The sequence below is a fragment of the Dermacentor andersoni genome, chromosome 3 (assembly GCF_023375885.2).
Source record: "Dermacentor andersoni chromosome 3, qqDerAnde1_hic_scaffold, whole genome shotgun sequence".
Taxonomy (NCBI): Eukaryota; Metazoa; Arthropoda; class Arachnida; order Ixodida; family Ixodidae; genus Dermacentor; species Dermacentor andersoni.
This window is the reverse complement of record NC_092816.1, coordinates 16203634-16224973: the sequence shown is the minus strand read 5'-3', so window position 1 is coordinate 16224973 and position 21340 is coordinate 16203634. Positions and strand designations below refer to the sequence as shown.

Genomic DNA, 21340 nt, shown 5'->3' with positions numbered 1-21340 from the left:
ATTCATCAGAAAAGTATTTTTGAGTAATGAAAGTGTTTATATGCATGTGCATCTGGCAAAGCAGCTATAAAGCTTTGCTTTTGCGCAATGGTCTCATGAAGTTCAACCATTACAGTGTAGCATTGTCACTGCGCATGACACTTCTAGTTGCTTCATGCAGGGCAGAATAAACTTAAGAGAGAACCCATGAGCTTCTTTGTTAAGAGGCCCATGGTTTCTTAAGCATCCCCAGGAGATTGAGAAAGCCAGGACTGCACTGTGAGCGATGGAATGAAAGATGGTACACACAGGCATAACATCAAGCGACAGAAAGGCACAGCAAAATGGATTAGAGAGAAACGAGGATTTGTGATATTCTAGTTGAGATTAAAAAAGAATAAATGGACTTACGCAGGTCATGTAGTGCATAGAACAGATAACCATTGCTTTATTAGTTGCAGAGTGGGTGCAAAGGGAAGGGATGTGCAGTGGAGGACGGCGGATAGCTAGGTGATATGATGTATTTAGGAAATTTGCAGGCATTTGATGAAATCAGCTGGTGCAAGACAGGTGTAATTGGAGATTCTGGGCGAGGCCTTTGTTCTGCAATGGACATAAATCGGCGGTGATGGTTATGAAGATATTTTCTCTTTCCTTTGCCTCCCTAATCATTACCCACAATTTGTTTCGCAGGCGGACAAGGTATCTGCTGGCCGAGCTCAACAGAAAGAGGTGCGCTCCCTATATGAGCAGCTGCCCGTCATTGAAGGTGCTTTTGCCTCTTTTTCTCAGGCGCCAGCAGCATTCAGCATTGTTGGAGAATGTGCTTTTGAATAGCTTACTCGTTACACGCTCTAAGTATGGCATGCAGAGACAGAGCTTAAGACTGGGCATCAATTTGTTGGAGCATTCCTCACCATTGCCCGACTCTTTTGCCTCTTTTGTTGTGCTCTAGGGCAAGACCTAATGCCCTCAAAGTCTATTTTAAAGGGGCCCTGAAACACTTCTTTGCCATAGCAAGAAAACGTTACCAATCTGTCGTAGAGGTTGCTGTGAACATGTGAACCAAATATCACTGCACTGCATGCAGCAGGGAATTTACCATCTACTGTAAAACACAGAAAAAAATTGGTTGCTCTCACTTCCGCAATGCCGTCACGCAGTGTCATCGAAAACAGCTGGCCCACCAGCGCTATTGGCTCATTTTATGATTGCGAGAACATACTCAATAATACATAATTGCCAGTTTTGAGTTCAAAAGGATAGACAGTTGGGTGAGTTGGTACGGTAACATTATTTTGGCTTCTAGCGCGAAGTGAAACACAGACACAGAAAGGAGCAGACAGGACGAGCGCTAACTTTAACTAAATTTTTATTAAAACGTTTTTATTAAAACGTTTTTATTAAAACGGACAAGCCATCCATACGGATGGCTTGTCCTTTGTCATATTGTAATGTATATTGGATTCAACACTGGGGACCTCGTGAAGGTGGCCATGTCACGGTGGAAGGCAGTGATCTTAACTTTAGCTGTCACACATTGTTAACTGTAGCCAGCGACAAGTCGGGAATCTGGGAGAGGCTTTTCCAAAGAAAGTGTGACATACCAGCCATTTATCTCTCTGCAATGAAACTACTATTCAAGAAATAGTACTTCCATTGCAAGTGCCAAATGAAGAGAAGGAGTGCTAGCTGTTTAGTAACAGTGAGCTTGTCCTGGTCGGGCACCGCACGCAGAAACAGGCAGTATCTCCAAGTGTGGGGACGAAGAAGACAGCTCACTGGACCAATGATTCGTTTGAAGAGGGGATTATCAGAAGCATTTTATTTACCTTGTGCCTAAAGTGTCTCTTTGCCAACACCCCTCTTCCCGCCCCCTTTATGTGTCGGTGTGCATCCCTGTCGAGATGTACCAGGAATGGTTGAATAAACTAATTCATCCGTTCATGAACCTATCACTCACACCTGATGCACAAGTAGCTTTCCCAGTAGGCCAAGTGGTTTTATAATGAGGAAGTGTCCGTGGAAAGTGAAAGCGGGGACATGGATACAAAGGAAAAGAAAGGAGAGGAAGACTGTAAACAGGGTGGTTTGCTTGCAAATGCATACATGTTCCATTTGAGGGACACAAGCCCCCACCACATTAGAGGAAAAATGCATGCGGTGCACTGGCAGCAGCTTTTTCTTGCAGCTGGACGGATCAGCCCTGGAGCGATGTTTTGTGGCTTGCTGCACACCACAGACAGAGGAGACCAATGAGAGCGGCTAGTTCTGTGAGGGAGTACGTTTACCTAGGGCTAATTACTCACAGGGGACCCTGATCACGAAAAAGAAATTTACAGAAGAATAAAAATGGGCTGGCGCGCACATGGCAGACATTGTCAGATCGATGTCAAGCTCACCAAAGACTGGAAGCTTACCATTATCATTAAAAGGAAGAGTGTACAATCTGTGAATTCTACCCGTGATAACATATGGGGCAGAAACTTGGAGAGGAGACTGACAAAGAAGCTCTAGAACAAGTTAAGGACTGCGCAAAGAGCGATGTCGAACAATGTTAGGCATAGCGTTAGGAGACTGGATGAGAGCGGTGTGAATCAGTGAGCAAACGAGGATAGCGAATATTCTAATTGACATGAAGAGAAAGAAATGTAGCTGGGCAGGTCATGTAATGCATAAGTTAGATAACTGGTGGACCATTAGGGTTGCGGATTGGGTGCCAAGAGAAGGGAAGCACTGTCGAGGATGGCAGAAGGCTAGGTGGAGTGATGAAATTAAGAAATTCGCAGGTGCTAGTTGTAATCGGTTGGTGCAGAACAGGGGTAATTGGAGATTGCAGGGAAAGGCCTTCATCCTGCAGTGGACATAAAATAGGCTGATGATGTTGATGATGACTTCAGTGACGTGCGGGAAACTGTTGTCATAAGGACCCGCCCAACTGCTTGATTTGCCCTTGTGTCTGGTGTCAGCTGGATGCTTGTTTTTCACGCTCGTCTGCTCGTGTTTGCAGCTGTTTTTTCTTCTTCTTTTTTTTTTCTTTTTTTGCTGGCTTGGTTTGTGACTGTTTTTACAATGATGAGTCCAACTGAGACGTCCTGATAGAAAGGTTTTTGGAGATAGTGCGCTAGTATTCGATTCTGTACAACAATACAGATCCTGAATACAAGGTCACATTGGCCACACCCAGTAACTCCTTCTCCTTGTCGTCTCAATGCGGCGACACCACAACAGAAACGAGCATGCCAGCATGATTATGCTCACAGTGGCAAGAACGTCATTATCACCACCTGGCATGGCTCGTGTTAGGAACGAATGCTGTGGAATGTTAACACAGTGCCGGGCTGTCAGCAGAGTAAGAAAGAAACACACAACATCTTGCACCTACATGCATAGAAGAGAAGAGGTGAAATTTTCATGCTGTCTCATGACTGCTGCTGCGGTGCACCGCCAGTAGATGTGGCCACACTGCTGAAGCAGCATTTTACTGGCGGTGATGCACATGTTTTTCCTTCAGTGTGGATGGGCTTTCACTGCAATTTCGGCCTGTCGCTGACTAAGTTTTTTTCTCTTGTTATCACAAAGCTCTGTGTGTAACAACAGATGGCACACTAAGCCGAACTATACATTGCATCACTTCACTGTAGGGGAGCCTGTGGACTGGATTGCTACCGACTGGCTAATAAGGTGGCTTGCCCAGGACAAGGAGCCAGTGCCACCGGTGGACAACTTGGCTGCGCTGTGCACACACTCTCTGTGAGCAGCTTATTCAATAGCAAGGCTTCCTTTTATTTTGGCTTGGTGCTGTAATACAACTATATTTTAAGATTTCATGTTGACAGTTGTTAACGCTTTATGTTCTCTAAAGCGCAAGTAGAACAGTATTGAAGGGCTCTAGAGGTTCGAGGAATAGACATGTAACATTAGTCTAGATATTTGGCTTAATCATTCTGTAATGAATGTAAATTGTTGTTCTTTGGTGCACATTAATGAAGTCATCTTTTTTTGCTCATGTGTCAACACATTTTTATGTAGGTGGTGCTGAACTGATGTCGACAGGTGTTAATGTGGCATCAAATAAGCCTAGCATAAGAGTTTGTTTAAGCTTAGTACATGGGCAGGGCTGTGCTGCAGTACCTTTTGACCAGTCGAGTAAGTGGATGTCAACAGCTCTGGCATACAGTAATCTTGGGACATTTGCTCAGTTCTACGCATTTTTATGCGCTGTAACAGTGTACCAGAGCATTCTAAATAATTTTCTATGCATAGTCTCTCCCAAGTGTTCCTTGAACAGAGCAAGAAACGTTAGTAAGAAGCTCTGCTGTCTGTAGTGACTAGCTATAATACCATTCGCACTCTTAGCTACTCAGGACCTCTGACACGTGCTGGCGTGAGTAGCAGCTGCGAAGAGACAACCGTCCTGCCATCACGTTGCATGTCATACTGTTTCTGTGACATTTAAACAATTTTGGGTCCCATACTGCCATGTACCACCCATGAGTGAGTTATTGTCGCTCCCTGTGCCTTTCGCCATGCTTTACTTCATGTGATATTATCAAACTATCTGCTTGCCAGTGTCTGCTGCTATTGTTTTGTGGTCTGGATTTATTTGAATGCATCAAGGTTTTGTCTGGTCTGAGTTTACACAGGCTAGACCCTCAGCATGTGGGCAAGGTGAAGTGCATCAGCAGTCGAGCTGTAAGTTGAGTTCCTTTGTAGGGCATGCTTGTTGGTTGGATTGCTTAGTGTGACACTGTGACATTTCTTACAGGCCGACCTTATCTATCAGAAGTATGGCGGGGGCCCACGGCTAAGGTGAGGAAAGGGGAGGAAGTTCTGAAAAGATTTGGTCAGTTGGCTACTTTCCCAAGCACTTATTCAGGGCAGGTTTAAGTGCCCTTCATGTGCCACATTCCACATTGACTATTTATTATCAACTTTGTAAAAGGTTCAATAGTGCGTTGTACCATTGGGGATAAAAGTCTGGGGAGTAAGCAAGCTTGGGCGTATCACATTGCTTTTTCACCTGACAGCTTGGCATTCTTGTTTCAAGACCACGTTCAGCACATCGATATTGTGTCTGCTGCGACGACTTCCTGACTTAGTATTCACAGTGCAAAGTATGGTCATGATAAACCAAAAATTTGAGCACTTTATGACACAAGTTACCCACCACATTAATAAATTGCCGATTTGTATGTATATTGTGTTAAAAAGCATTGAAATAAATTTTGTTTTATTACTGAATATAGATACCCTGTTAATGTTGGAAAGCTGTTGTGCATGTGTTCTCAGACTGCCACCCCTATGTGCACAAAATGGACGCACCAAATGCTCTCTCAAAATTTAGAAAGCTGAGCTGCAAAGTGATGCGGTGATGCAATTTAGTCGTGTCTTGCAGGAACCATCTATGAGAGCTATATACAGGGATACCTTGTTTAGTCGGCACTTGCATGATCTTATAACTAGGGGTGTGCGAATACTCTGATATCACAAATCGAATCGAATAGTGAACGCTAGAATAATTCAATTCCCAAATTGAATATCTAACATTAGATTTTTCAATATATAGAGATCCATGCAGTGGCACATGTCACCTGCGCCGCGGTGCCCCACGTGTTAGATGCCACCATGTGAGCATTTCACTTTGTTTTTGGCGCAAAACGAGAGCCGAGTGCACCGCAAACGGGCCGCCCCGGTTGACACAATAGCGGACTTCATCACTGCGAGTGCTCGCCGACGTCGGCCCAATACGGGGATCACACACACAGCGCCCGAAGGTGGCACTTCATAGAACGGTGCCATGTCAGCAGAGTCCACCTCTGTCGATACAAGGTTTGCTCAGGTCTAGAGGACAGATTGAAATGATAATGTGATGTGGACACAGGGAACGGCAACAAATACCGTGTGTTTCATAAAGTCTGAAAGCATGTACGAAGATCGGGCCAATTAGCCGCCGATAGACACACAGATTGACGAAATAGTTCTGGGGAAACCCGCATGGTGGAGTGAAGTGATTAATAAAGGGATAGTGAGACATCCACCAAAACGCAGCTAAGTGCTGCAAAGGAAACCCAAACGGGTTCCTCGAGAGAAAAGCTTCGCAGTTGAAGAAAAATTCGTCCTGGTCCGGTACGAATTAGCTACGTTTGGGTGGATGTCTCACTTTTCCTTTATTAATTAGGCACACAGATTGTGTTGGATATGTGGCAACGAACTTCGAGCCTCTTCAACAGCTGTCAGTTGAACCCGTGTGCGTCGTATCGGGACCGATCACTAATGAGCCACCTACACGAAGCGGCAAGTCATCTGCAACGGGTTGCGACTCGTTACTACATCGGCCAGCGACACTGCCTAGACCATTAGGCCTAATTGTGCTGCTTCATCGGGTTTCGCCGACTAAATAAGTTATGGTTTGGTGCTGAACTGACGCCAATCAATACGCAGCTGTCTCGCAACACTCAGAAAGCTGACAAACTGCCTCGCAAACGAAAGCAAGTGCACGGGATGGCAACGAAGTGTTTCACAGCCGCTATCTTTGCGACATATCATATAGGGGCCTCTCATTCCCGATGCTGTTTGTAGACACACATCGGTCTCTTTTTGTAGCTTCGAGCAATCTCTCACAAGACTAGTTTTGAATTTAAACAGCCGGCGCAAAAGTGTCATGTGAGTTGTGTGCTGACCATGCTGATCTTTTCACCACAGGCTGTGCTCAAGCGCTATTACTCTTTGTATCAGGAGTCTGTCGCGGCGGTCGGCCATATTGGATGTGTTGACCGAAGTGCTTTTAGTTGCGAATAATTGGTGTCAAAATGTTTTCATCCGTTTTAAAAGTACTCGCAAAAGTTGTTAAACGTGTTTAATAGGCGCAGAATTTCTTTGAATTTCACAAATCTTGTTCCAGATCGTCATTGCTATCATTTGCGAATGCCATTACATTTTACTGTGTAGCGCCACAACAGACCAAATGGCATTCGATGTATCGAATGCCAGTCGATTTGAATGACAATAAAAAATCTTCCTGTGTGACATGGGTATAAGTTACTGATAGCTTACTACATTTATGTTATGCAATGCTAGGAGACTCCCGAGCATGTGCAGCACCATCTGTTTTCTTTCCCAAAATTGGTAAGCAATAAATTTTGTGAAAGATTTTCTCATATTCAATATTCGATTTGATATTTGATTTTTCTTTCTTGATTTAATTGGATATTTGATTTGAAATCTAGTATTCGGTATTCCCACACCCCTACTTATAACATTTGCCTTTAATAGTACTTCGTGTTAGGTTGACGTGTGCTTTGTTAGTTTCACAGTACATCATGTATTTCTACCAATACCAAATACTAGAGATGCCACAGAAGGCGTCATTGTTAATAAGTTTTTGTCTAAATTTTTACATCCAATAAAATTTTTTTTTGAATACGTTGGCATTAGGAGTGTCACAGTGGAAAAGTGTGTGTGTGTGTGTGCGCGTGCGTGCGTGCGTGCGTGGGTGGGTAGGTGGGTGGGTGGGTCGGAAGCTGGTCACGTGGTAGAGGTATATATGTATGTATATATATATATATATTTATATATATATATCAGATCATGATCCGGGACCTCAAAGAGGTCCGACATCATGCTAATGCATTTCTCTCGCATTTTGTGCTAAATTGCCACATATTTTTTTTTTTTTACCTCACTCTATGGAGAGTTCTTTTGTGCTCCGAGGTAGGAACAATTATCAGACTGTCATGTCGGAAAGCTTTGGTCTACCTCCTGGGCCAGTCTTGCAGATGGATATGTTAGCCTTTGACATGTGAAAAGTTTCAACTTCAGTTGCTTGCCAGGCAATACAAAATTAATCACCATGATCTGTGGTTTTTGCCATACTGCCAAGCATTGATTTGATTGTAGTGTGAGGAAGGCAACCATCTTCCTCCTTGCAGGGAAGCACTGTGTTCCAGCTGTGTGGTGCAGCAGTGTCGCTACCTCAGGGCCCACATGAAGGTACAAGATGACCAGCGGAACATTTCCCGACTGCTCAAGTTTAAGCCAAGCAGGTAGGCATGCCTGCTTCTTTGTGGGCACAAGGATGTGCCTAAATGCTGTTAGTCCTTTTAGCTGCATTGTGATGTGCTGCCATATTACAGTATTAACTGCAACATTATGGGGGCTATTGAAATGGTTGTCACTCTTGCTTTGTTGTGACCTGCTGCAATATGTAGAAATGCACGAACAGGGAAGTGTTATCTTTGTTTTCACAGTTTGTCAACAATTTTAGCAAAGACTGAGTGAGCACTGCTGCTTGATGTGAGCAATGCATTATTTTTAATGCTAATGAAAATGTTAAGTTTACGGTGACATAGTACTTCGTTTACAGAAAGTACTGGCTGGAACAAAAGATTACGATATATTTAAAGCAAAGAAACATAAAAGGCTTCCTTGCTTAAAAGGGAGTAAATGTGAGTGAACTGCTGTAGGTTGTGAAGGCCTTAATAAGTGCTTACAGCCCTGCGACCACCGTACAAATTTACACTGGGAGTGGATACAGCTGGATTATGGACCTTGCAGCACGGAGTCCTCGATGTGGGTGGGCAAGCAGTCGCTACTTTGGTGGCGCAAGCTGGCCATGGCACAGGTGGCATCTCCCTCCCAGGAGACAAATGGCAATGACACAGGTCAGCAGTGCTGTTGTGTTTGGTACTTTCTGTGGTCAATGATTTAGCCCGCAGTTAATGCAGCTGCTGGTGGTGTGAGTGACGCCATCGTGAGAGGTATTTGAAACTTTAACATGCTAATTAGCTCTTTATTGACATCCGCTTGCCTTGGAGATTTTCTGGACATATATATTTTGTCGTTAAACTTTGGCAATAAGTTTTGTCACTGCAAGATGGATAGAGCTGGAGTTTAACAGTTATGTAACTGTACATTTTCCTGGGAACACTGGTGGTGAGCGCTATGCACGAAGGCGAGCTTTCTGTTTCTCTTGTTTTTTTTTTTAGTGCTGCTGCGGCAGCACTCACGACGGCGAGTGCTGCCGCAGATGTGCGGAGGTGAGCGCCATCTGGCTGGAGTTGCAAGGAACCAAGTGGGGCGTGCTGTTCCTACTAAAACAGACCTCTAATGGCAGATAGAAAGGGGGTTTGTGTTTGAGTTCCCATGTAACAAAATTATGTTTTCTCATATATTCAAAAAACATTCCAATGTTATCATGTCTGCAGTTTCTGTGTAAGTCATACTTTATTAATTTTCTGGCGCATCTTATGCAGAGGGCCTGCATGGATCAGGATGTGTGGTTCGGGATGATTTTTCACATACAGACGTCACTACGGCCAATGCCGGATTTTCTCTGACACAGAGCCCTTAATACTATTGCATTAACACCATCTCATGGTAGAAAAGGCTTCAGAGAGAAAAAAAATGTTCTTTTCACATTTGAAGAGACCCTGAAGCGATTTTGATGATCTTGTACAAACATACTAAGTCATTAGGGTAGGTCCTTCTTATCAATAAGTGATGCATTTAAGTGCTCTGTGTAAAGTGTGTAATTTATTATAAAGTTTCAAAAATGTGCATCACTACCGATCTCAGCAGTGCCGCTCCCTTAGTTTTGAGCCACCCCCTTCCCAATTCACGTAGTTAGCCCAATTGACATCAGTTCAGCGAGCGATCCGATTGGCTACCCAGGTTGCGCCATCAATAATTTTTTCCAAATTTGTGGTAAACAAATATTGTTTGAAATATTTGGATTGTTGGTTCAATTGTTTATCTTAAAAAATAGTAACAGAAAGACAATACACAATGATAATTTATCACTACATTCAAGCACGAAGGCAAATGGATGATGAAATAACAAACTAATTTAATAACTGCTTTGCTAATACTGTTAAGAAACTTTGGGGAAATTCCCCTAGGGCTGCATATGACATAACAATCAAATCAAACATCAACTCTGTATGTTAGAGTGAGGTAACTGATCTCGATGTTTGGGATGTAATAAGGTCATTTTTTATTACTAGAATGCCTGAATATGATGGGATTTGATATCGTGAGATATTATTCAACTTTGCTTGTTTAAAAAGTGTACTGCTATATATTTACTCAGAAGTATTTAGGACGGGTCAGATTCCCAACGCAATGAAAGTAGCTTTAATTAGACCAATTTCCAAGAATGGTAAAAGGCAACAGTGCGAAAACTATAGACCTATAGCAATCTTGCCCGCGTTGTCGTGTGTTCTAAAAGAGCTTATGCACAAGAAAATGGTTTCCTTTTGCAAAAAGTTTCATCTGTTGTGTAATTCACAGTATGGGTTTCATTGCAAGAAAAGCACAATCACACTACTAGAAGACTTTGCAGACGTAGTTAACAGTGAAATAGATAAAAATAAGATAGTAATTGGTTTTTTTTTAGATCTGGAAGAAGCGTTCAACACGTTAGATCATGAAATACTCCTTGGAAAATTAGCTCAAATAGGATTTTGCGATCCTTTCATAGAGGTTTTTAAAGACTACTTCAAAAATCGATATCGGGTTGTGTGAATTCAAAATATAGACAGCGAGTTAATACACATAAAGCATTGAGTCCCACAAAGATACATACTAGGCCCACTGCTTTTTTATTTGTATGTGAATGATTTAGCTCACTTATCACTGCACTTAGTTATACCAATTTGCTGATGATACTGCTTTAATATTGCTCCATTAAAATTTTAATGAATGCATTACTTTGTTACAGGAAAATTTATACAAAATAATTAAAAAATTATAATACAAGTACATATTTGTGAACGAATAAAAAAACACAGTTAATCTGCTTTCACAGCCCGTACAAAAAAAGTGCAGCTAACTGAACATGTATACTTGCACAGTGAACGCTGCATTGGGTGCTCTTGCCAAAGTATGCAGCATGCCGCAAAAATAAAGTACCTTGGTGTTATGTTCGATGAATATTTCTCATTTGTCCATCACATGCAGTATGTAGCTAAAAGACTCCAAGCAGTATGTGCAGTCATGTACAAAATCAGATCAGTTTGTGGCGTTAGGTTAAGAAAACTCACGTATAAGGCTCTAGGTGAAACTGTATTATGGTATGGCATTACGATCTACAGGCTTGCTTCGCCATATAGGCTAAACGTGTCAAATAGTACAATACAAAAAATAACGAATAACATATGGAACAAACAGCAACTCCATCAGCCACAGTGAGCTGATGGCAGAACATGGTATATTTGATGTTATAGTACAACTTTTCTTCCGGCGGTATTTATGGAGCATTATTTTGATGAATCCTTTAAACCAAAAAGTGTAAAAACTCGTGATCTGTGCAAGACAGACATTCGTTCAGGCTAAAGCGTTCACGAACTACGGTAAGAGAACAAAATCATTTTATGTACCGTTATACTTTAATAAAATGCAAGAAGTTCCCAAAGTATTGTCATTCAGGAAAATAAAATATTTTGTATACTGCATGGTTCTGAGAAGTGGCTGGGAATAATCGAAGAAAACCATGTGACAGGACTTTTTATGATGAACTTTCACTAACAATTGCATAAAACAAACTAGAGTATTGTGTTCTTTCTGTTTGTATTGTGTTCTTTTTACTTTCTAATAGTGATTGGTGACTGCTACTTTTCGAAAACGTTTACAACTGTATATGATGAAATAGAGGGTTGTGCTATACATATATTTTGCTGCTGTAATATGTCTGCATACACTATTGCTCGTTCCGGAACAAATACTAGAAATTATCCGAACGATAGAGGAAAAGGTAGATGGAATGGTAGGGAGGAGGAAAGGAAATTGTGTACTTGTATTATGCCTTGTTGAAGGCAAATATACAGTGGTCCACATAAAAGCATCGATGCTTTCACAGACTGTTTCACGGTTACTGTTTGTGGCACATATAAAAAATTTAATTTTGCTGTTGTACTTTTTTTTTATTTCTTTCCTATTGTTTCCGCTTTTCTTAGAGCACAAGAATGTCATTCGGGCCATAGCACTGCCCAGCGCTCAAAAGCAACATTGCTTTGGCGAGCTGACAAAATATTTGATTTGTATGTTTTATGTTCTAACAAAGAAAGAAAGAAAGAAATAAAGAAGCACTTCCAGCACACCACAAGTGTCGTCTGCTTGTGTTGCAACATTCTCCATGTTGATGCGAGCTCTGTGGTCAGTTTTGGCCTCGAGCTTTCTTTTCATGAGCACCATGGATCGCCCTTTTTACATTGTGGGCAGCAAATCTAGCGATCGGCGACACGTCAAGCTGCAACAAGCTCACATGTTGCCTCTGCAAGGCATCATGCGAGCGGAGTGGCTGCAGCATGTCGGGCTGTCGGTATCCAATCAGCACCAGCACCTGTGCTTTTGTGGCCGTCAGTTCACGCCGGATTATTACTGCCAGAATAGAGAGTTTTAGTGTGTCCAGTATTTGGGTAAACCAGTGTGAACGCAAGCGCAAGCAGACTGGGCTTTTTACTGGATGAGCAGAAGAGCAAATGTGAACAGCCTGCTCAGTGCAGCCACCTGGTGGCCTGGTGGCACAGAGCTTTAACAGACAAACACAGAGCTAATGTGGCAGTAACAACGGGCATTATACTTTGCTGCTGGCGTAAATTTTTGGCACGAGCGTAAAAGTGAACACATTGTCTTTTTAAATGTTTCAGATGTTTTGCAATTGGTTACAGCAATAGTAACTCTTTGGTTGGCTGGTTAAGCTCTGCGCCATCAGGTGGCAGCTCAGTGCTGGCTGCTCAGATTTACGTGAAAGCCCCTTCATCACAGCGGTAGTAGTATGGAGGAGCTTTAGTTTGTGCCTCCGCCCATCCATCAGAACGCCCAGCTCGCCTGCAATTACCGGAGTACTGGACATGCTTGGCACTGAGACAGAAGGCTTGCAACGCTCTCACAGGGTATGACGGCCAGTCGGCTAGCAGAAAGTTTGAAGAGGCTTTGCGCTCTGGTTCTAAGACAACCGGAGTAGACGCCACAATGCCACGTCATGACGCAGAGCCAGTGAAGGCGGACCTTAACCATGATCGCTTGGTGAACGAGTTGAGTAGAAAAAGCACGGCTAGGGAGGAGGGTAACATGTAATCGTCCGTAACTCTCTTAATATGAGATGCTTCACTTAAATTGTGGCGATAATGTTTTACTGTGGCTGTACTTTACGCGTCTACAAGATTTGTCCAAACCGTTTCAAAGACACTTTAACTACACTGTTTTTAACAACTTAGGAAACATGTAAAAGAAAAAAAATTTCTTCATAACGAAGCTACAACAAAACAATGAATGTCACTTGATTCATCTAACACATAAATGTTGGCACGGAGACCCTATGTTAGCAATAGTCGGAGTTGTTCAGCTGAGATGATTGCAATCTTAACTGTAAGGCACTACAGTGAAACCTCGTTACTACAAACATGATGTTCACAAATTTTCAGAAATCCCCTGCTAACTTAAGGTTTCAATGTAAAAATATTTCATTACTACAAACTTAAGAATACCGAACTTTTCGGAATAACGATTGTTATTCAGTTTCTGTGTCATGTTAACAGTGCCTCAGTACTATGAACAAATATGCAGAAATCTGGGGATTCTTAGATTTCTGTGTATCCTTCACAGCAGCTGAAACAGCAGACAGGGAGACAACAAGGTGCAGAAAGCGGACATTACAGCGCACGGGTTCGAAAAACCTGAGTCGTTGCTCAGTAAAAAAAAAAAAAAAAAAAAAAAAAAAGAGCGGGAGAAATTTTTTTTAATGTATTGCGAAGGCGACAACGCATCGGCTTTTGCGAGTGCATGCTTCGCCCAGACAAGTGTTGCCTAGCAACGTAGGCGCATCGCTTCTTTCTTTTGCCCTTCTTTCTGTGCATTCCTCTTTCTTTTGAACTTCTTTCTGCAGTGGTACTAGCTATGCAAGCGGAGAAATGCAACTTCTGTACTCATGGCGTGCCACATGGTAGCACTTTGCACTTTCCGCACGCTGCCATTCACGCGCGCTTGCACTTTGAAATAGTTCAGGTGTCCGCCTCGAGTGAGACAGTTGCGGTGTCCATGGCAAGGAATGTGAAAAACCAACAAATAACAAGAAACATTGCGCTTTAGAGGCGACATGGAGCTTCCTTTTATAATGTGAGAAAGACTGAGGAAGCGGTAAAAAATTGACGCAGCATGATATTAGAGAGAAAAGAACATAACATAAGACAAGCCAAGATGTATGCACTGAAAGACAAGCAGGGTAATATCATGAGAAATTTCAAAGATATAGTAAAAACAGCAGAAGAATTCTACACTGACCTGTGCAGTACCCAGAGCAGCCATGATACCTCAATTCGAAGTAGTAATGAACAGGTTACAGATGCTCCTCCTATAAGTTAGAAGGGTATCGCAAGACATGAAATGGGGAAAAGCAGCAGGAGAAGATGGACTAACAGTCGATTTAATGAAAGATGGAGGAGATATGCTTAAAACGCTCACGGCCCTTTATGGGCAATGCTTCACGACTTCAAGTATACCAGAGAACTGGAAGAATGCCAAAATTATGCTAATCGACAAGGAGGAGATGTTAAAACATCGAAAATTTATATACTCATTAGCCTACTTCCAGTAGTGCATAAAATATTCACCGAGATAATTTCCAATGGAATAAACACAACACTTTACTTCAGTCAATCAAGAGAACAGGCCGTCTTCAGGAAGGGATATCCTGCAACGGATCACATCCATGTCATCAATCAGGTGATCGAGACAGCTGCAGAGTGCAGTCAGCCTCTCTATGTGCCTTTCATAGATTACGAAGGGGCATTTGATTCAGTAGAAATACCAGCAGTCATAGAGTCATTACGTAATCAAGGAGTACAGGAGGCTTACACAAATATCTACAAAGATTCCATAGCTACCTAGATTCTCCACAAGAAAAGTAGAAAGATATCTATAAAGAAAGGGGTTAGGCAAGGAGACACAATCTCTCCAATGCTATTCACTGCGTGCCTATTCAAGCTATTAAACTGGGAAGGGTTAGGAGTAAGAAACGACGGCGAATACCTCAGCAACCTTCGGTTCACCGATGACATTGCTCTATTCAGTAACACTGCGGACGAGTTACACTGCAGACAAGTTTCAGAATAACGAATTATTTTTGGCGGTCCCATGTGTTTCATTATATCAATATTTGACTAACTGAAGAGACTCATTGACACAACCTTCACCTTTAGCCTCCAAAAGTGTCAACCCTCTTGAGAATACAGTAGAACATTGTTGATACAATTCCATTTAGTACGATTTTTTATCACCAATGTTAGCAATAGAGAGCAGTAGATACTCATCACGGAAGCTTCCCCGCAGTACTTGCCCATCCAGCTCACATGAAAATGCTGGCGCGTACTCAGCATCTTCTTCTAGTGCCAGCAAATCTCCTCGCAGGTCATGGTATGTTGCATTCACAGCTGTCTTTGCCAACCCTATTGCTACTATAAGCATCTTCACCTATATGTTTCACAGCGAGTGTGGCGTAGTGCGTTGGAAGCGTACTGCACATTTTTAATAGACAATAACCAAAAGGCACCACCATTCTATACTGCAGGCTGCATGAAGGGCACAACATTGTATTCCGACATCGCCCACCAGCTGAAGTAAAAAAGTGTAACTGTATTGGTTAATTTTTTGTTTTTGATCACAAATGTTAGTGCCGGACAATTGTACGAAATGGTTGTCGCACGGTGAACAGGCAATAAGGTTCTACTCGATCTGCAGATATGAATATTATTCTGATACCTTTCAAATATTCCAAAATGTCAACTCAGTGCAATCAAACATAACGTTGGAGCAAAATTGCAAGAAATTTTATCCCTGCAGGCATAGTACAGGCATAAAACATGAGATGTTACATAGTGCAGCAGGCTGCGTCACTCAGGGAGGCAGACTTTTCTGGCTATACAGCTATCATTTGTGCTCTCCAAGGGTCTTGTGCATGCATAGAAACGCCTTATTTGCTTGTAATGCTCCTTTTGGGTTTTTAATAAACAATGCTTCATAACTTGCAATGAAGTTTAAAAAACTTGTGAACTTTATGCATACTAGATTGTGAACATTGTTTTATATTAGTTGCTAGAACAACTGTTCAATATTTGAAAACTATTTGATTTGATTCACTTCTGGCACTGTTTGACCTGGTCTCAAAAATTACTATTGGCACTCCCTTAGTTATCGATGAGGATGATTATGTGTTGTGTTTTAGTGGCACAAGGGCCAGATATGACCAAAGAGTGCCAATACTTAGTTATTTGCACTACTTACATGTACATATTGTTATGAGCCAATTCTCCAGCATATATAGAAGAAGATGCTGAAGCGTAGAGCAGACAAGGGGAGGACGAAGTGAGGTCTATCGTCCGCCATCTTTAGTGTTGCTTCCCCACTTTTTGCCTCCTTGTACATAGTGTAAATAAACTCCTTTTCTGTAGATCTCCCGATAACATCTTGGTGGAGCTGCAGGGTACCTCGCGAGCACATCACGGAACTTTACAGCAGGCACCGTGTGGGCTATTTGACCATGTCGACTGAGAGGCCTGCTGCTTCGGCTTTGGCTACCGCAACACCGATTGTCTTGACCCAACTATGAGACCCTGGCACCTATAATGACCGACTAACATCATCTATTACCTCAACAGAATGGCCCGTGTTTGGTTCCTTACACACAAGGAGGAATTGAGCAGTTGGGACACCTGCAACCAAAAACTGCAGGAACTCTTTGGAAAGCCAGTTGGATGCCAGCGAGCTGCCAAGAAGGAACTTTCATGCCGGGCCCAAACATCTACTAAATCGTATGCTGTGTACATTCAAGGTGTATTAGCACTCTGTCGGCGGGTTGACGACAAGATGCCTGAAGCTGACATAGTCACCCACATTCTTAAACGCATTGCTGACGACGCCTATTTACTTATATACAAGGATTGCTTGACCACTGACGACATTATAAGAGAGTGCCAACGCTTTGAAAAAGGAAAGAGCAGCCATGTCTCACAACAATTTGTCCGGCTCCCTAATACCGCCGCTACCTCATCCTGTGAAGGGGTCCAGCCACCTGGTGCTGATAACTTGCTGCGTCTTGCCCAGCGCGAGGTTGAGGCTGCGACTCATCGGTTCCTCAGGCTTGTTCTTGCAATGAGTCCTGCCCAGCAGTATCTCTGATTCAAGTTGGACATACACCACAGTTTCTTCCCAAAGGTATCACACTGGGCAGCGTAGTGCCTTTAGACACAAACAACCCTCAGGCACCTACTATCGATGCTCCACAGTCTTCTGGAAGCCCTGACGCCAGGACTTCATTTGACACCCATTTTGACACAACAGTTGCCCATACCATTTGGCTGCTCTGTCTGATGATCTTTGTCGCTTGCTAGCCACTTGCAGTGACGTTTTTGATTTTGCTTCACCCCATCTCAGCCAGACAAAAGTTGTGACTCATCACGTCGGCACCGGAAATGCCAGTCCCATCCATGGGTGTCCTTACCGAGTGTCTGCAACTGAACGGCACGTAACCCAAACGGAAGTCGAGAAAATGCTTACTAAGGACATCATGGAACCATCTGCGAGTTCTTGTGCGTCCCGTGTGGTGCTTGTCAGAAAAAAAAGACTACACCTGGCAGTTCTGCGTCGACTATCGGCATCTAAACAAGATTACTAATAAAGACTTTGCCGCACATTAACGATGCCCTCGACTCTACATGGCGCATGGTACTTTTCTTCTATAGACCTTCGGTCTGGCTGTTGGCAAATCACCATTGACAAAAAAGACAGGGAGAAAACCGTCTTTATAACACCCGATGGGCTCTACCAGTTCAAAATTATGCTATTTGGCTTGTGCAATACCCCAGCAACATTTGAATTAATGATGAACTCCCCTCTTCATGGTTTAATGTGGTCTACTTGCCTGTGCTATCTCGGTGACGTTGTCATTTTCTCACTTACATTCTCCAGTCATCTACATCGACTCTCGGCTATTCTATGCGTCCTTCGCCATGCAGGTCTTGAACTGAACTCTGCCAAATACCGCTTCGGCCACCAAAAAATCACTGCACTTGGCCATCTTGTCGATGCTACAGGTATACGGCCTGACCTTGCCAAAGTTAGCGCTGTTACCAACTTTCCAGCACCTCATTCTGCTCGGGACGTCCGTTCTTTTTTTGGCCTGTGTTCTATTTTCGGTGGTTTGTGAGAGATTTTGTCGAAATAACAAGGCTCCTAACGTGCATTGTTAAGAAAGACATTACTTTCTTCTGGGGTCCTGAAAAAGCATCAGTCTTCTCACAGGTGATTGGACTACTAACATCACTATCAGTGTCCTCTCACTTTGACAAATATGCGGCCACGGAAATCCGTGCCGACGCCAGTGGCCATGGAATCGGCAAAGTTCTAGCCCAATGCCAGTTCTAGCCTGCCATCTTTGTTGTTGCGGCCCCACTTTTAGTCTCCTTGTACATAGTGTAAATAAACTCCCTTTCCTGTAGATCTCCCCGTAACAATATAACACCATATATTGCGTAATAATGAAACATTTCACAAAATCTTGTTGAAGGATATCAGCACCCACTCTGCAGCCACTGGCAGGCTACCTGAATGCACTTGCCATGATTCATGTGGGTTTAACAGATACTAATCGTTAGAAAACTGGTGTTACTGGTTTGAGGAAGAAGGTGAACAAGGCTAATGCTTCAAAAACATTGTGACAATAGCCCTCCCTGTCTTTATGAGAGTCTAGATAAAGCTGTTAAGTCTGACAGCAGGTGTGCAGTTGTTTCACTATTTGTGTAGCTGTAGTGCTCAATTAAACTGCATGAATGCTGTGATTGCAAGGAGACACTAACAGGAGTGCAATTGCTGCCATCTTGCAGGTCCCATTGAAGAGGACTCCGACACCACACTGCCACCGGTGTCTACTGCCAGCTTCAGCTTCAATGAGGACATCTGCTGCCCGCATGGTACGTATAGCAGTGTTTTTGTTGAACCATGACATGTTAACAGTGGCTCCATTTGTTAGGCACCACTAATACCATGCTTTAGAACACATTACAGAGGGTGCATGCTGTTTTCTACATCCACAGAACTAGTGCATTGTCGCACTTCACTTTGCAGTAGAATCTTGGTGATACAAATCCCTTGGCATGGTGAAAAAATTTCTATCGTCCAAAATTCATATCTCCCAAAAACGTTAAAAAGGAGGAAAATTAAGGGGGAATGCTGCCGTGAAATGGCCAACTTATTCAATATTTCAGATTTATTAATTCATTTTTTTTCTCGCATTCTTAAGGCTTTTCCTTATTATATGGTGAACTAATTGGAAGAAATATGCGGCAGAATTTGAGAAAATAAAGAAGGAAATCGGGCTTTGGGAGGTGCTATCACATTGCTGATCACAACTTTCCATTGATGTAGCGCCCCCCACCTTGGTATTGCCGTAAACACGAGAGATCAGAGATTCTGATAGCTGCAGAGCTGTATTTCTCCATGCAGGAATAAAAGCAACAAAAGCGAGCATGAGAAGGGATAACCAGCATCACAATTTGTTACTGCAGTCATGTGACCTACAGGCAGCGCTTGTCTTGGCTGACGTGAATTTGAATCACTGGCGCACATATTTCGTGCACATTTTGGCAGCAGTGAGCTGCGCACTTCACATGTTCCAAGGCCAACATTTGAAGATCTGCCTGGTTATGTCGAGTTTCTTTCGTTGCTGCGTCCTAGCTGCTGCATGATGGTGACAAGGACATGATTTACGCAAGATGAGAAAGCCTGTTTGCTCTTTTTTTTTTTTTTTTGTGGCGGCAAAGCTACTTTATATCGAGCGATCTGGTGGGTGCAAAGGTAGAAAAATTTCTAGTTGTCATTGGTCATCGAAGGTGACAGAAGGCATGTAATACAGAGATAAGGCTATGCATGAAAGTGAATGCCGCCATGTTTGCTGACACGGCAAGATTGAGTCATGTGTGATTGCTGGCTCCTAATAAAGTTGCAAGGCGTTTGAAAATGGGCAGCAAGTTCTTTCTTTTGTTTTATTATTATTTTCTTTAATTTAGTGCATACTGCAGTTCAAAAACCAAGCAGGATAGGTGAAAAGATTAACGTGGGGAATGAACCTGTATAAGTTGTACAACAGAATATAGAAAGCATTACCACTCAAAGCCAGGTATAGAACAATAAACATGATTAAAATATGTTGTAGAAAAAAATTGCACAGCTCTGTAAAACCACTTTTATGCACGCAAAGAGTGCACCTGAATGTAGCATGGCCCTGATTTATAAAAGAAAAATATATCGGAAAAAGCTATACGTGCTGAATTATCCTTCATATAGAGAAATATATATAAAAAAAAGTTGGCTTTCATAGTAAAAGCAGTGTGTCATCACCATTTGCATTTCATTGGCCACAGTTATCAAGCACACAGGGGTGGTCTTCTCAAGCAATCACGTTAAAAGATACTATCACTTTTGTCACATCTTATGTAACTCGTCAAAGTGTGCAGCTGACAGCATTCCTGGCACTGTGCGCTGATAGCGAGCTTCGCACAGCTTCAGAAATGCTGGTGGCTGTATACGTCGACGCATCCATATGCCCTAATATGCTTAGGGAGACTTCGAGTGAGCCCACAACTTCTGTGGTGCCAATGCCAACTAACTCTTTGAGATGATTGCTGCCTGTGTCACATTGTTTAGCATGGGTGGTGTGCGAGAGCACATATATGTGCACCAGAGCAGGTGTGAAGGAGCTGCGTTTGGACAGCTTGTAGCATAGAATAGGTAATGTGGTTTGGGCGAGCGCCTTTGGTATGACCTTACACTGACATCGCAATAACACAGGAGCTAACACAGGTTTCAACGCTATTTATGCATTGAAACAAAGCTTCACAGTATGTAGATTCCAACAAGGTGTGTTGGATCAGCCACAATGTTTTTTTTTTTCCAGTTTCTTGCTTTTCTATCAATTGAAGAACGGCAGTTGTAAAAGTGACTCAACAAATAGCTAACACTAAAATTTGTTTATTTATTTTATTTATTTATTTGCACATACTGAAGCCCATAGGGCTACATTAGGAGTGGATAATAGAAAGTGACAGGGAAGTACAATAGTTTCTGTGTGAACTAACACAGTAGTCGAACACAACAGAATGCAAAAATGGTAAATGTACATAACCATGAATAAAAAAAGAATATTATCTATACATTGCCTATGACCTTCAAATACTGAGACAGAGTTAATTCATAGATATCACCAGGCAATGAGTTCTAATGTTCAGTCATTTGGGGTAGGGAAAAAAGCACTGTATTTGAAGTCACAGTTAGCTTCACACATGCCATCATGCCACAGTTGCAGCGATTTGCT

The 21340-nt window shown here is 42.6% G+C and overlaps 1 protein-coding gene across 1 annotated transcript in view; it reads left to right on the top strand.

Annotated features, from left to right (window-relative positions):
- Positions 1-21340, top strand: part of LOC126520140 (ubiquitin carboxyl-terminal hydrolase 48-like) — a 105917-nt gene that overhangs the window by 44460 nt on the left and 40117 nt on the right. Inside the window, exons 13-19 of the mRNA XM_050169226.2 lie at positions 673-748; positions 3624-3732; positions 4626-4674; positions 4748-4791; positions 7911-8024; positions 8536-8642; positions 18855-18941. Coding sequence (XP_050025183.1) covers positions 673-748; positions 3624-3732; positions 4626-4674; positions 4748-4791; positions 7911-8024; positions 8536-8642; positions 18855-18941 — 586 coding nt within the window. The remainder of the gene's footprint in view (positions 1-672; positions 749-3623; positions 3733-4625; positions 4675-4747; positions 4792-7910; positions 8025-8535; positions 8643-18854; positions 18942-21340) is intronic.